At 36.2% G+C, this 12,983-nt stretch overlaps 1 protein-coding gene across 1 annotated transcript in view; it reads left to right on the forward strand.

Moving 5' to 3' along the window:
* Spef2 (sperm flagellar 2) overlaps positions 1-12,983 on the forward strand; it is a 166,246-nt gene that overhangs the window by 68,250 nt on the left and 85,013 nt on the right. Inside the window, exons 11-16 of the mRNA XM_059276634.1 lie at positions 2,310-2,529; positions 3,171-3,322; positions 5,128-5,185; positions 6,457-6,509; positions 8,253-8,356; positions 11,165-11,421. Coding sequence (XP_059132617.1) covers positions 2,310-2,529; positions 3,171-3,322; positions 5,128-5,185; positions 6,457-6,509; positions 8,253-8,356; positions 11,165-11,421 — 844 coding nt within the window. The remainder of the gene's footprint in view (positions 1-2,309; positions 2,530-3,170; positions 3,323-5,127; positions 5,186-6,456; positions 6,510-8,252; positions 8,357-11,164; positions 11,422-12,983) is intronic.

Raw genomic sequence — 12,983 nt, forward strand, 5'->3', positions numbered from 1 at the left:
TATTTTCTTGAGTTTAAAGAAAATCCTTAGGAATACTTGGCTTCAAGGATAAGCACTGTTGCTTCAAGGATTTCTTTATCTCTAATGATGTTACGTGAGGAATTCTGGCATTAGACTAAGAACATGACCCACAACACTTATCAAACTTGATAATTTATTTTCTGGAAAGTATTTTCTTATCAGATCCAGCATATTAAAAATATTGACAAAAGAAAAGAGTCAAGAACATAGAAAAATGTTTGTTTATTCATACTAAAGTTTTAGAAGTATTGCCAAAATGGCCTCAGTGGGATAAAACAATAATGATCAATACTTTTTTTTCTTACTTAAAAATGTTTAGGAAGGGGTTAGAGAGGTGATAAAATCAGTCTGTTCCCAGCACCCATGTTGGGTGGCTCACACCCACCTGTAACTACAGCTCTAGGAGTTGCTATACTCTCTTCTGTCCTCCATTAGCACCATGCTAATATGACATATACATAAGAACATGCACACGTGTAAAAATTAAAAATATCTGAAAATATGCATTCATTTATGATAACATCTCCAAGTATAGACAGAATATGTCATTTTGAACAATTGTGTATTATTGGTAAAAGTTTAATAATGTAGCATAAAGAATTGTTCTTAATCCCCAAATGTGACTTGTTCATTGCTTTGTGGAGTACTATTAAACAATGCATCAATCATGAGGCTAAGATGAAAAATAGTACCCAAATTTGGGATTCACTCTGGCCAATAATTTTTTTTTAAATGCATAGTTCCTAAACATATCCAGAAAATAGGAAACTTGAATTAAATTATACACTCATAGTCAAGATAAACATACTTACTCTTCCTTAGGAAAAATAGGAGCTGTCTTATTAGGGCAAGACAGACGATTCAGATATATATCAATTGGTTTGTATTTTCTAAAGAAATGTAAGGTACATTGTTGCTTGCATTTTGGTTTCGTGAGAACAGTATGCTGAGGGGTTCATGCTTTTCCCTAGTGCCTTCCTCGGGTTCTTCTTAGCCGCATGATTTGGACTGAGATAACTTAGTTGAAATGGTTAAGACAAGTAAAACATCTGAAGTGCTTATAAAATTGATCATCTTTAGTTTAACAAAACATTACCTTTTGAAATTCAGACTTTTTGACATTCGTTTGGTGCCCAGTTTGACATATCTGCACCACTGAACCAACACGCTTGAATTTTAAAAGCCCAGAGAGTTTGAGATATAGGTTATATATACTAATTTCAAATAATAGTAAGATATACCACAAACAATGTGTTCGTTTTATTTTAATATTCTATGCATGGTTTTTACAAAACATTTTCCAGTGTTATTGGCTGTAATTTTTTTAAATGAAGTTCTTGTCAATTATCTTTGATATCGTGTGTATGTACATGAGTGTGTGTATGTGTGTGTGTGTGTGCGTGCGTGCGTGCGTGCGTGCGTGTGTGTGTGTGTGTGTGTGTGTGTGTGTGTAAAGTGAGGAATAACCTTAACAAATGCATTGGAGAACTTTCCATCTCATTATTCTAGAGTTCCAACAATAAATTTCTGTTCAATTAAGAAAATAAAATGTATCTATTAAGCCATTTCTGTCATGCTAGACAGAGTTCTCTAACAACTTTAAGGTTTATTTACATAGTAGTTAATAATTTTCAAGCCTGATGCTACTGTTCTTCCACTGCAATGAGACAAAGATACGTGTTGTTCTTTAGCTTTCTGCCAAGCCATTAACAAGATGGCTTCCATAACTCTTGTTCTAGGGATTTATTAATAAATATTACCTCATGGATTTGCTTTCTAATTTTATTTCCCTTTTATGTCTGTAATTTACTGCATTTCAGTCTCTTGTAGTTAGTTTAAAATTACTTCCATTCCTTATTTTAGTATATAATTAAAGTACCTTCTGTTTTAGTTTCAATAAAGATGTTTTAAACTAACTTAACTGCTATCATATAAAATAGATAAATTTTATCAGTTAACTCAAAATATCTACTTCTAAAACTAATGTTTTTAAAGTTTTCTAATATTTTTGTAGAGAATTCATTTCATATTCTGTAATATGAAGGTAGTATTGTTGTTATTGATATTTTTCCACAATATAATTAATTACAAAATTGGGTGGGTTCTATTTGTTTCAACTTGGATTCACTTTTTAAAAATGTTATTAAAAACAGAGTCTTCTCTCATACACAGTTTCCTCTCCCTCTTCTTCCCCTGCTCCCTCCTCCATTTTAGTATTTAAACGCCATGCATGCTTCAATTCTGCTTTTTGAGAACAATTTTGTTTTGTTTAACTGTTATTTTTGCAGAACATGGTTGGAGAGTGGGCCTTACCAGAAGACATGGCTAACAGTTCACCACCCTCCAACAATTACATATTGGGACATGTGCTTCAGAGATTAATTGAAAAATCTATCCCCTCTCAAGATGCTGCAGCAGAAACTGAATTACCTTCATATGCTGTGAAGGGATGCTTGCTGGGGAAAACCCTCAGTGGAAAAACTACTGTTCTAAAGGCTCTACAAGAAGGTGTTTCCTTCCTTTTTCTTTTCCTTATTAGATTCTATTTATATTGACTGTAGCCACAACTGTCTATGTCTAGAAGAGTCATACCAGAGATTCTATTTCGAGAATAGCTCTCATCAAAATTTTATAGTAGTAAAATCAAATGGCTGATTTTCCATATATAAGATCGAGGTACTGGTATGTGCTTCAAAATGTTCAATCTTGCCAGCATTATGCTAAGTAATAGAAACCAGAGACAGAAGGTAACATAAATTTAACTTCTGTGAGGTGTCTCAAAATAGACAAATCCATGCAGATAGAAAATGATTCCTGTTTACTGGGACCACAGATTGGGGAAGAGGTATGCCAGCATAATAGGTGAGGATTTCCTTTTGAGGTGAGATGATAAATAACTGAATAAGGTAATTAATCATGATGATCACCCAGCTTAGTGGATTTTTCGGTGCCACTGAGTTGTACCCTTTCAACTGGCTAAAGTGATTTTATTCCATGTAATGTAAATTTTATTACAAGGAAAAAAATAGCTTAATCCAAGGGACAACTCTGGAGAGAGCAGGGTTAGACTGTTAAAGCAGAATACAGATGCAATAGTATCAATTCTCAGATGGCAAGGATATATTAAAAAACTGTCTTTTGTACTTTAGACTTTTCTATTCAGGTACTTTCTATTGATACTCTTGTCCTGGAAGCTATCCGGGCATTTCATGACAATGAACAAGCCAGTGGGATAAAACCAGTTCGGAAAGAACACAAAGGAGATCCTCTATCAGGTGTGAAAGAAATTAGCAGAAGACAGGCAAGTGTGATTTTGGTTTTCTTCAGCTGGTACACTACAGATATAGATTAGGATAGAATCCAAAGATCATCCAGGAAAAATACAAAGGGTGAATAGTTTAGGTTCTACAGACCAAGAAGCAAGAGAGGGTATTCTCCTCCTAACTCTACTGTAGTGGTATTAGCTCCACCCATGACCTTGGGCTATAGGGTCCTGCTGTTGGACTTGACCTCTTAAAAGGAGAGGGAGAAGGGGCTCCCTGCTCCTGCCTGTGAGGTGAATTCACTCCTGGTCAGATCAGAGGATGACTTCAGCTGTCCACTATGTTCTGTAAATATGAGTGTATTTCCTCAATTTATATCTTAATAAATCCCTATTACCCATTATGTAGACTCATGTGGATTGATCTTAATAAGCATGCCCCTTCTCCCTGCCCCTTTTAAGAGGTCATATACAATAGCAGGAAGCACTTCCTTTTTGGGGCCCTATAGCCCAAGGTCATGGGCGGAGCAAATACCACTACACTCTACCCCATTAAATTGATTTGCCTGGGTGGACCATCCAGAGTAGTGAGGTCATTTAAATTCTATGGCAAAAGATGAAGATGCTATCCAGAGGCAGGAGCTGCCAGAGGAATGGGGTTTGTAGAAGGTTGGAATTTACATATATGGAATGGCAATTGTTAGGAGAGTGGCCTACATCTGCATCTAAGATCACTAAGTCTTAGACTGGCATTCCACCACTCAGAGTCAGGAAGTTGAGAGCAATGAGTTTCCCAATATGTAGACTATACAGCTGGACCTTGGTAGTGGATCAGACAGGTGTTGGACCTCCACATGGTTAAGTATAGAATAGGACACATGGCTTGGTCTCTAGGCTCACAATAGGAGGTTGCTTGAATGATATCCAGGAACCATATGAAAACAGCTAGTTGGATCAATTTAGTCCACAGCTAGAGTATACCAACCCATGACATATTTCAGTTAGGCTAGGGGTACAGGCAGAACTCCAAGTGGCTTAAATTAATCACATTTTCTTTATTTAAAATCAATATTGCAATTTGTTATAATATTTCATAAAAATATAATCCTACTTGTTTGGGGGTCAGAAGAATATTGTGTGACTTTAAGAACCACTGACATGGTTCAGCTCTCAGTTTTTCTAGAGACAGTAGTAGAGACCCTACATATGGATTAGTTTTCTCAAGGTCAGAGACTTGTGGAAGCCTGCATTATTGAATCTTAGATTTGAAGTCCACTACTCTTTCTCTTACCCCATGTTGTCTAGCTATTGAATCAATTGACAAAGAATCTACTCTAAATGATTTTCATTTACAAGACAAATAGTAGTAAATCATGAGCTATGAAAATTTGTTTCATTGTGTGGTTCTTTCTTCTTTCCCATTATGGCAAACTTGCATTTAATCAAGAGTAAAGGATAATACACATTTTCTTGCTTATTTATCTATGGCCATGACTGACAGCTTTAGGATTATTCATTTAATATTTTTTTTCTATAAACAACACATTTTCCCTGTTCCTTTTTTTAATTTCCAAAACAGTAGTTCCTTTATTTTCATAGAAATTGAAAGCCTTTGAAAGATTACACAGCACAGGTAACTCTGTGTCTCTTATAAATTCAATACTCACCAAATTTTGTTTGCTTTTGGAAATCACCATTTAGGATAGAAATTTCAACCCAGTTTAATATCATTAATGTAGAGAAAGCAGTTTACTCTCAAAACCTAACTGAAAGAAATGAAATGGAAATGGAATGAAAACACGACCATATTAAAACTGTGTGTTTGCTTTTTTTTTTAACCATAGGTGCAAGATTCGTTATCAGTTCCTCCAGCTTCAGGGACAGAGATATCCCTAAAAGAAGGTAAAGCTTTATAGCTAGCAAGTAATGTGTCGAAGCAAGTCATCCACCATTTATATTGCAGCATGACAGAGAGAAATACAGAAACAGTAAGAGTGCATGTATGTAACGACAAACATGATTCCAGGGGAAGAAATGGTGAACAGTGGATAATTGAATACTTCTCTGTGTGGTTATAGATACATTGCAAGATAGTCATTGCTCACATTTGAAGAGAAAGGTGAAATTACAATGAATATTTTCATTCTCTTCCTTAAAGTAGTTACTCACTTTTGCCTTTATGAAAGCAACCAGGAGACCTCACATTCACTCACTACTTTCTTGGTTTCTTGATTTTTTTTTTCCTTTTCGCCTATTCAAGGGTGTATGAGAGGGTAACATCAGAGCTCTGTGCATGGAGGAAGACTTCAGACTCTGTTCTCTTCTACTCCTGAGAACAGTGGTCCCTATTCATTAAACTGGGCTGGCTCTTATTCTTTGACAATAGCAATTGAATGGAGTTTACTAACCCCAACTATAAGGTCTCTCCTTGGGAATCAGATTATTTGTATAATCACTAAAGGAAAACAGTTTAAGTATTAAATGACTTTTCTTTGTGTGTTAGTGGAGCTTTTAATGTATTTCAATTTGTTTATATTTTATTATAAAGCTCAGTTCCTCTTGCATGATCACTGTTATATACTGTCACTATAGAATCATGCACAGATTTAAAATAATTGTTCAGTTTTTTCTAAGGTGGCTTTTCCATTTCTTTTGAATGGCACTCTCTTCCTTTTTCCAGTGATTTTGCATCTTAAGAGGTTATTTTAATATTACGATTGTGACTTTTCCCTATAAATATATTCTGAAAACATTTTTCCATGTAATTTAACTAAAAGCTCATTCTAATTTCTAAATGTTTCTAAAATGTTTCTTATCTATAACTTCACAATCCAGGAAAGTAAACGTGCAGTGAATTAACATTTTGATATTTTCTTGAGAAAGCTGGTTTGGTTACCAAAGCAGAAACTGAAATTGTATATTTTGAATTTGTTATGAGCTCAGACCATGTCAGGTAGGAAGTGGGAAGCTTCCAGCCACATAGTGGCCAGGATCTGAAGGGCTGTGGACTGAAAGTACAAGCCCTGCTGTAGTGCTTGTATTGCATCCTTGCTGAGTGTATCAGCCATGGCCGAGTCGGATGCCCTTATTCCCCAGCCAGAGAGGGCCAAGTGCTGGCATGGTTTTTAAATGCAAATGCTGGGACTTTGTTCTTACTACTTTCCTGTTAATAGGTGTCAGGAGCAGTGAAGCTGAAGGTGCCAAACCAAGTGACAGTTTTTTAAGTGTAAGTATTATAATCTAATTTTGCCTACTCAGACGTTAAAATATGTCCTAGTTTGTATTCTTTTGAAATATGTTCAGATGGCAAGAACAACATCCTTCTATTTGGTTTTAAATTATGTTTGATAGAAGAGTGGTTAATACTTTCTATGATGTTGTTTATATTTTTAATATTTTTCTAACTAAAGCAGTAGAAATTACTATGCCATTTTACCAGGTTAGAAAAGTTATACATATGATTTTTTTTAATTCACTTGATAGTATTTCTTAAGGAAACTAGTATTTTCATAAACAGTATTGGTTAAATTTTTGGGAAATAATGGCATCATTAATCTCATGTTTTGATTACTTTTTTATGACAAATGATTGTTTTATGATAAATTTCATCATGGCAAACAAGTTTATCATTCAGATTTCAGAATTGATTAAATATAAAAAAATGTTGGTTCTGCAACCAAGCAATCAACATTATGGCTTATTGAGAGAAAAAACAATGAGTAGAGCACTGTAACTTTTATCTATTCATTTGAAATATGAATTAACAGGAAGTCTGGGTTTATTTCTCTAGTTCTTATATTTTTGGTTGTGAGCCTAGCCTTTAACGGCTGAGCCATCTCTCCAGCCCTATTTCTCTAGTTCTACTTACTGCTTTGTGAAAGCATCCAAATCCATATTCAGTTCAGTTCAAAAGAACATGCTTTTCCCTGTGTGCTGTAGTATTTGGCTATATATAAAAAAAAATGAGAGTTCTCTGCTCTTATGGAGTTCACATTCTAATAGAGGTGGGCAGGCAATCAGCCATAAACACTAGTTGATGAACTGAAGAGCATGGTAAAATATGATCAGGTTCAGGAAAAAAATGAAAAGTAGAGGACAGCAGCATTTGGGGGAGGGGAAGGAGAGAGTGCTCCTGTATTAAATTAAGGTGGGCCCAGTGGAGAAAGCATGACTCAGGCAAATTGAAAGAGGTAAGAGAATTAGTCAACTGGATGTAGGAAGCCTCTCCAGCAACATGAATGGGTAGATTGTCACAGGGTGACCAACGTGCTTAACAAAGGCTGAGATCAGAAAGATAAGAGAAATGAGTTCGATCTGTCAGAGCTTGCTTGAGAAGTAACTATTATTATCACATTTGTCATAAGAGTATGCTGGTTTGGAGTTGAGCTAGAGTCTCATTTGATATAAAAATACTCCCAATGCCTGAGTGAAGATCAGGCTCCCAAGAAGCTCATGTTCAGTGACATTATATAGCTTGTACAGAAATAACCCCTTATAAATATCATACTTACTAATTCTGGACAAAACCAAAAAGTTAATCACTAGAGTGAGCTTGTGATAGGAAAAGAAAGGGCAATCATCAAGGCAGAAGAAAAATGGAGCTGAAAATCTGGAATGTGATCACTGAAAGAAAGCCATGTGGGTATGTGTCTTCCCAGAAGACATTCTCCCATTGATATGAGTGGTTAGAACTGAATCGTTATGATTGAAAGCGTTAGGAGATAAAATTGGGCATGCTAGAGCAGCTGAAAATTAGAGGAGGAGATCTCAGAATGAAAGGAACTCCAAAGAAAATGTTTCAAAATTGGTACAGATTTTCCTTGAGTACTTCCCGGGCTCCAAAAGTATGGTAAGTCCTCAGTATCTTCATTAGAGAGCGTGGATACTAAATTGTTTAACTCCAGACGTCTTGAATGGAACAGGCCTTTTCAGTGGGCTCTCTCCTACCCTTCTTCATTTCTCTCCACAGCTCACTGTGCGAGCTCAACTTGGTGCAAAGTCAGAACAATTGCTTAAAAAAGGACGGAGCATTCCAGACATATTGCTGGTTAACATCTTGGTAAATGCTATTAAGTATGTATTGCAGTTTCCTTTCTCATACCTATTTAATATATTCTTTTTTCCTACGTATATAGATGTATGTGCTTATGTGTGACCTGTGTTCATGTGCATGTGTGTGAGAATGTGCGTGCAAATGGTACAGAGGTTGATGTCAGGAATTGTCTCCTCTTTTCTTTCCTTATCCTTTGAATTGGAGTCTCAGTCCAACCTTGAGCTGCACAAAAAAGTTAGTCTCTCTAGCCAGCCTACTTGGAGATCCCTTGTCTCCAACTTTTAAGGGCAGAATTATAGTTGGGTCCCCCACACCCAGCCAGCATTTACATGATGAGTTCTGAGAATCTGAGCTCCTGTTGTCATGCTTGCCTGGCAAACACTTTAATTGCTGAGCAGCTGTCTCCCTATCCCATTTCATGTATTGTTTACCACAAAATGATATGTGAAGAATAATACAGAAGATGCAACTTTTTAGTATTCAAATGTTTCTAATATCCAAATTAGTCCTAAGATAAAAGGAAAATATATAGATTTACATGCCTATATCTCTCTTCTCTCTGACCAACCTTGGCTTCTACCTGATGTAAATGTGGGTCAACTTCCAGTATCTTTGGGGAATGCGAGGAAATTGGGCAATTAGATAAGCCAAAGGACAAGTTGCAGGAAAGGAGATCCCGCCTGAATGGGCACAGGTTTCTGCACTTGCTTGTGTTACGTTTCAGGAAGAGGGCAGGGATAGAGTCCAGGGATGCGGAGGCTAAGCAGTACTAAGACAACAGGTGGTGGGACACAGGCTAGACAAAGCACATACATGTAACACCTGGAGAGTGTGTGATAGGGGAGAAAGAGAAAAGTTCAGAGCCTGCATTTTGTAATTCCTCTGTCCTCCTTTCTATAGAGAAAAGATTCCTCTCAACCTCGCTTTGTTATACATGTTTATTACAAAGAGGCCAGTTGGTCTGTATAATAAAGGAAAGAATCCACACAGGATGAGAAAAAAAAAAAAAGAGTAAAGGGTCCTGTTGAAAGAATCGGGTGGTGGAAATGGAATTGCTTAGCTGTGGTATGTGGGAACCATTATGACACAGAGGAAGGAGAGTTGATAGAATTTTTACTATCCTTCTGGGATGAGCTCCTCCATTATGTTATCTTAAAAGACTGCTTTCAAGATTTAAGGGGCTTCTCACTCTTGTATCTAGCAACTGGAACTCAAGGCTGCTACCCTTAGAGCTGGAGGGATTCTGATGCTCACATTTCCCAGAACTGACATAAAGTACACTTTACCACAGTGCTCTTTGTTTGTGGAGCAAATGAATATGCAAAACAGCAAGCAGCCCTTCACTTGAGTTTCAGTGGATCTGGAGGATCCACACTCCACAGCACAATCACCCTCCTACCGCAGAACACCATTTCCATTTCCTCTTAAGACACCTCCAGAGAACTGTCATAAGTTTAAAATCTTCTGGTCTAGTCCAATGAGCAAAAGAACATTAGATGTTCTGGGTAGTGATGTAACAAAATCTAAAGCCAGGCCTCATGGCTCCCTGATGTCTGCTGTCTCGATCTAGCATTGAATGAGTGTAGCTCTAAGTTCTACCTCTGTTGTGGCTACTGAGATGGCAGATCTCAGAAGAGGTCAAGCATTTAAAGGAACTCTCTTCTCTGTCTTAGGCAAATAAATTAGTAAGTCCAATCTGCGCCAAATGCTTGATCTCTCTCTGGAGAAGACATGAAAGTACAATGCACTCTTTTCCTGCTCATGATAACCTAGTAGAGGAGATGAAGGCAGGTGCCAGAAGGAAGTGTGCAACTGTGCGGAGAATCGTCAGACAGGAGGCTATTTGTAGTTTTATTGCTTTTGATCAAGTTATGAACTCTTTCTGAACTTAGTCCCCTCTTCCTCCTGCTACACTGTCAGAATGAGTGCATGTAGGCACCGAAAGACTTAGAAACTTCTGGAAATGTGATTCTGACATTTAATACAAGAGCTAGCATAGCAATAAATAAAGTCACGCCTTTAAAATATAAGAGAAAAAAATCAATTGTGTGTAGTTTGAATATATAACAGAACAAAGTTAATACCTAAGTCCTTTTTAATATAGGTTGTACATTGTCTATCGAAGATAACGTGCTGAGTGAAAAAAGATAAGACCCTTAATACTTCAGAAATTTATAATGCAACTTAATATAATTTTTAAAAGAATAACTTTAATTTTTTATGTCAAGACTAATTTATTCATATGGTGAAATTAGTAAGAGCGTAAAGAGTTAAAATCAGCCTGTTATAGGAGTGGGAAAGGTGTGGACACCCTTCCAGGTTAGCAATGAGAGTGTTCAGTATGGGCTAAGATCTGTATTGGATTTATTAAATATGCCATTTCTGTTCATCTTCACAAACTCCTAATGAGATAATTTACAGTACCCCATTGTATAGATGAGGAACTTGAGGTACTGAGGAAGTGCAGCCTACGAGTATAAAGTAAATAATGACATGTGTATTCACATAATAGTGAAGGTATCTGCTTGTAAGCATTTGAAATTGTGAGAGTTTAGAAGTTTGGGAGAAATAAGTCATGGTCATTTAGTTTTAAATAGGATGATAAGGCTTCTGAAATAGATTTGCAGGACAACAGGGACTCACAGAAGGATTTTAAACAAATCATTGATTAGAACACATTGGAAAACCTGATGTTTTAGCTGTAAAATCCTGAAACTCATGCAATAGGATGAATCTGCAATGAAGATAAAGGCATTCATTGTATTACTAACTTCCATAAAGTAGCGGTGTCTAGCAACATGCTAATGAATTGTGCTGTTTGAATTTAGGAATATGCCCGTGAACCAAAGCTGGGTTCTTGATGGGTTTCCAATGACATTAAACCAAGCTCAGCTTCTGGAAGAAGCATTGACAGGCTACAAAAAAAAATGCAAAGAGGCCGAGAAAAAGAAAGCCCAGATGCCCACCCTGGCCTTGGGTCCTACCCCTTCCAAAGAAGCCACTCCGCTCCCATCCGCGTTCGACTTTGTCATATTACTAGATATTTCAGATAATACATCACTGGATCGCATGAATGATATCATAGGTAAGCCAAATGCCTTGATTTTAAATTTTTATACTTTTTCATAATGAAAAGTGCTTTTAAAATTTGTTTCCTTGACTCTATTTTTCTTTTTTTTGTTGTTTTGTTTTTTGTTTTTGTTTCTGTTTTTGTTTATTTTTTTTTGAAGAGCAAGAGAACATAAAATTGGGTGGGCAAGAAGATGAACAGGATCTGAGAGATTTTGGGGGGAGGAAAAAACATGATCAAAATATACTATATGAAGAAAAAATTAAATAAAAATTATTCTTTGACTAAGTGAATATTTCCATTTAAAAGTATAAGAAAGTATTTATTTAATTGAGCATTCAAAGAATTACCCAATTGAGTTCATTGTTCCTTGTTTTAACTGTCAGTATTGAGTATTAGCCAAACCTGGAACTAAGAGAGAATTCTAGGCCAATTATAAGCATTTTGCTGAAATTTTACATCAAATTGACAGTTCTCCATGCCCAAGTTTCCTCTGTGAGATTTGTGCACATGGAGAAGCAATTTGTAGCTAGTTCATATCACAATGATGTTGACAAAACTACATCTGTGTTATTTATGAGCATCTGACAACATCATTTCTTGGGTTCTGTTCTAACTCTAAAGAGCAGGAAACAATGGCTTGAAGTCCTCATATGGTAAAGTTGAATACTATGGCCAAAACACATGATTTATTTGACTTCTTATTATCAAAGTAAAAATATTATTTTATTCTACATATTAAATATTTACCAAGATAAAAGTATATATCCTTAATCCTTAATTTCCCATTTATAAGGTACTTGAGAAAATTTGTTGTGGTTTTTGTTGTTTTGTTTTAAAATTTATTTTATTATCTACTTTCTCTTTTCTGAAGTAAGGTCTCATTTTAATGCTTAGGCTGGTTTTAAACTCATAGTCTCAATGATCCTCTGACCTTAACCTTCTTAAACCTCAATTTCCCATCCAAAAGACTATTGTATTGTCATGGATACTTAAAGAAATTGGACTTAATCATGTAAGATTGGTCTGGTATGTAGTAAATGTCAGGGAAGTTTGTGGAAGGCTTTGAAATGAGTGAAAGATGACTGGGTATCTTTTCAGTAGAGATCTGCGTACTTTCTCCTAGATGTTTTGGAACAAGTGATTCTATCCTGACCTATGTCTTTGACTTGACTATTCTGTAATGCAAATTTTCTATTCAATGCAAATTACTTCTGTTTAGAGTCAGCTTTATGAATTTTCTTCAATTGAGACAACATTTCACATTATCAAGAGCCCTGTAAGCTGAGTTCTTCCTGTACATGTTATAGAACAGTAAAGTGAGATAAGGGTGGAAACACACCCATCGGTTTTGGCCTTTTTGGTGACAGCAATGAAAGCTGTTTCATTGGTAGTGGGGAGGGGAAGTTGGATTGCAGAGAGTTGAAGCTGGAAATAGAGGCAAGGGGGTAGGAGAGGGTGAGTGAAAATAACTTGCTAGAAGCATTTCTCTGAAAGGCAGACAGCATAGAGTCAGAATACTTTAGATTTATTCTTACGATCTGTTCTTCTTTTCCTTCCCTTTCTTCTTCTTCTCT

This window comes from Peromyscus eremicus, chromosome 11, assembly GCF_949786415.1.
Source record: "Peromyscus eremicus chromosome 11, PerEre_H2_v1, whole genome shotgun sequence".
In the NCBI taxonomy this organism is placed as follows: Eukaryota; Metazoa; Chordata; class Mammalia; order Rodentia; family Cricetidae; genus Peromyscus; species Peromyscus eremicus.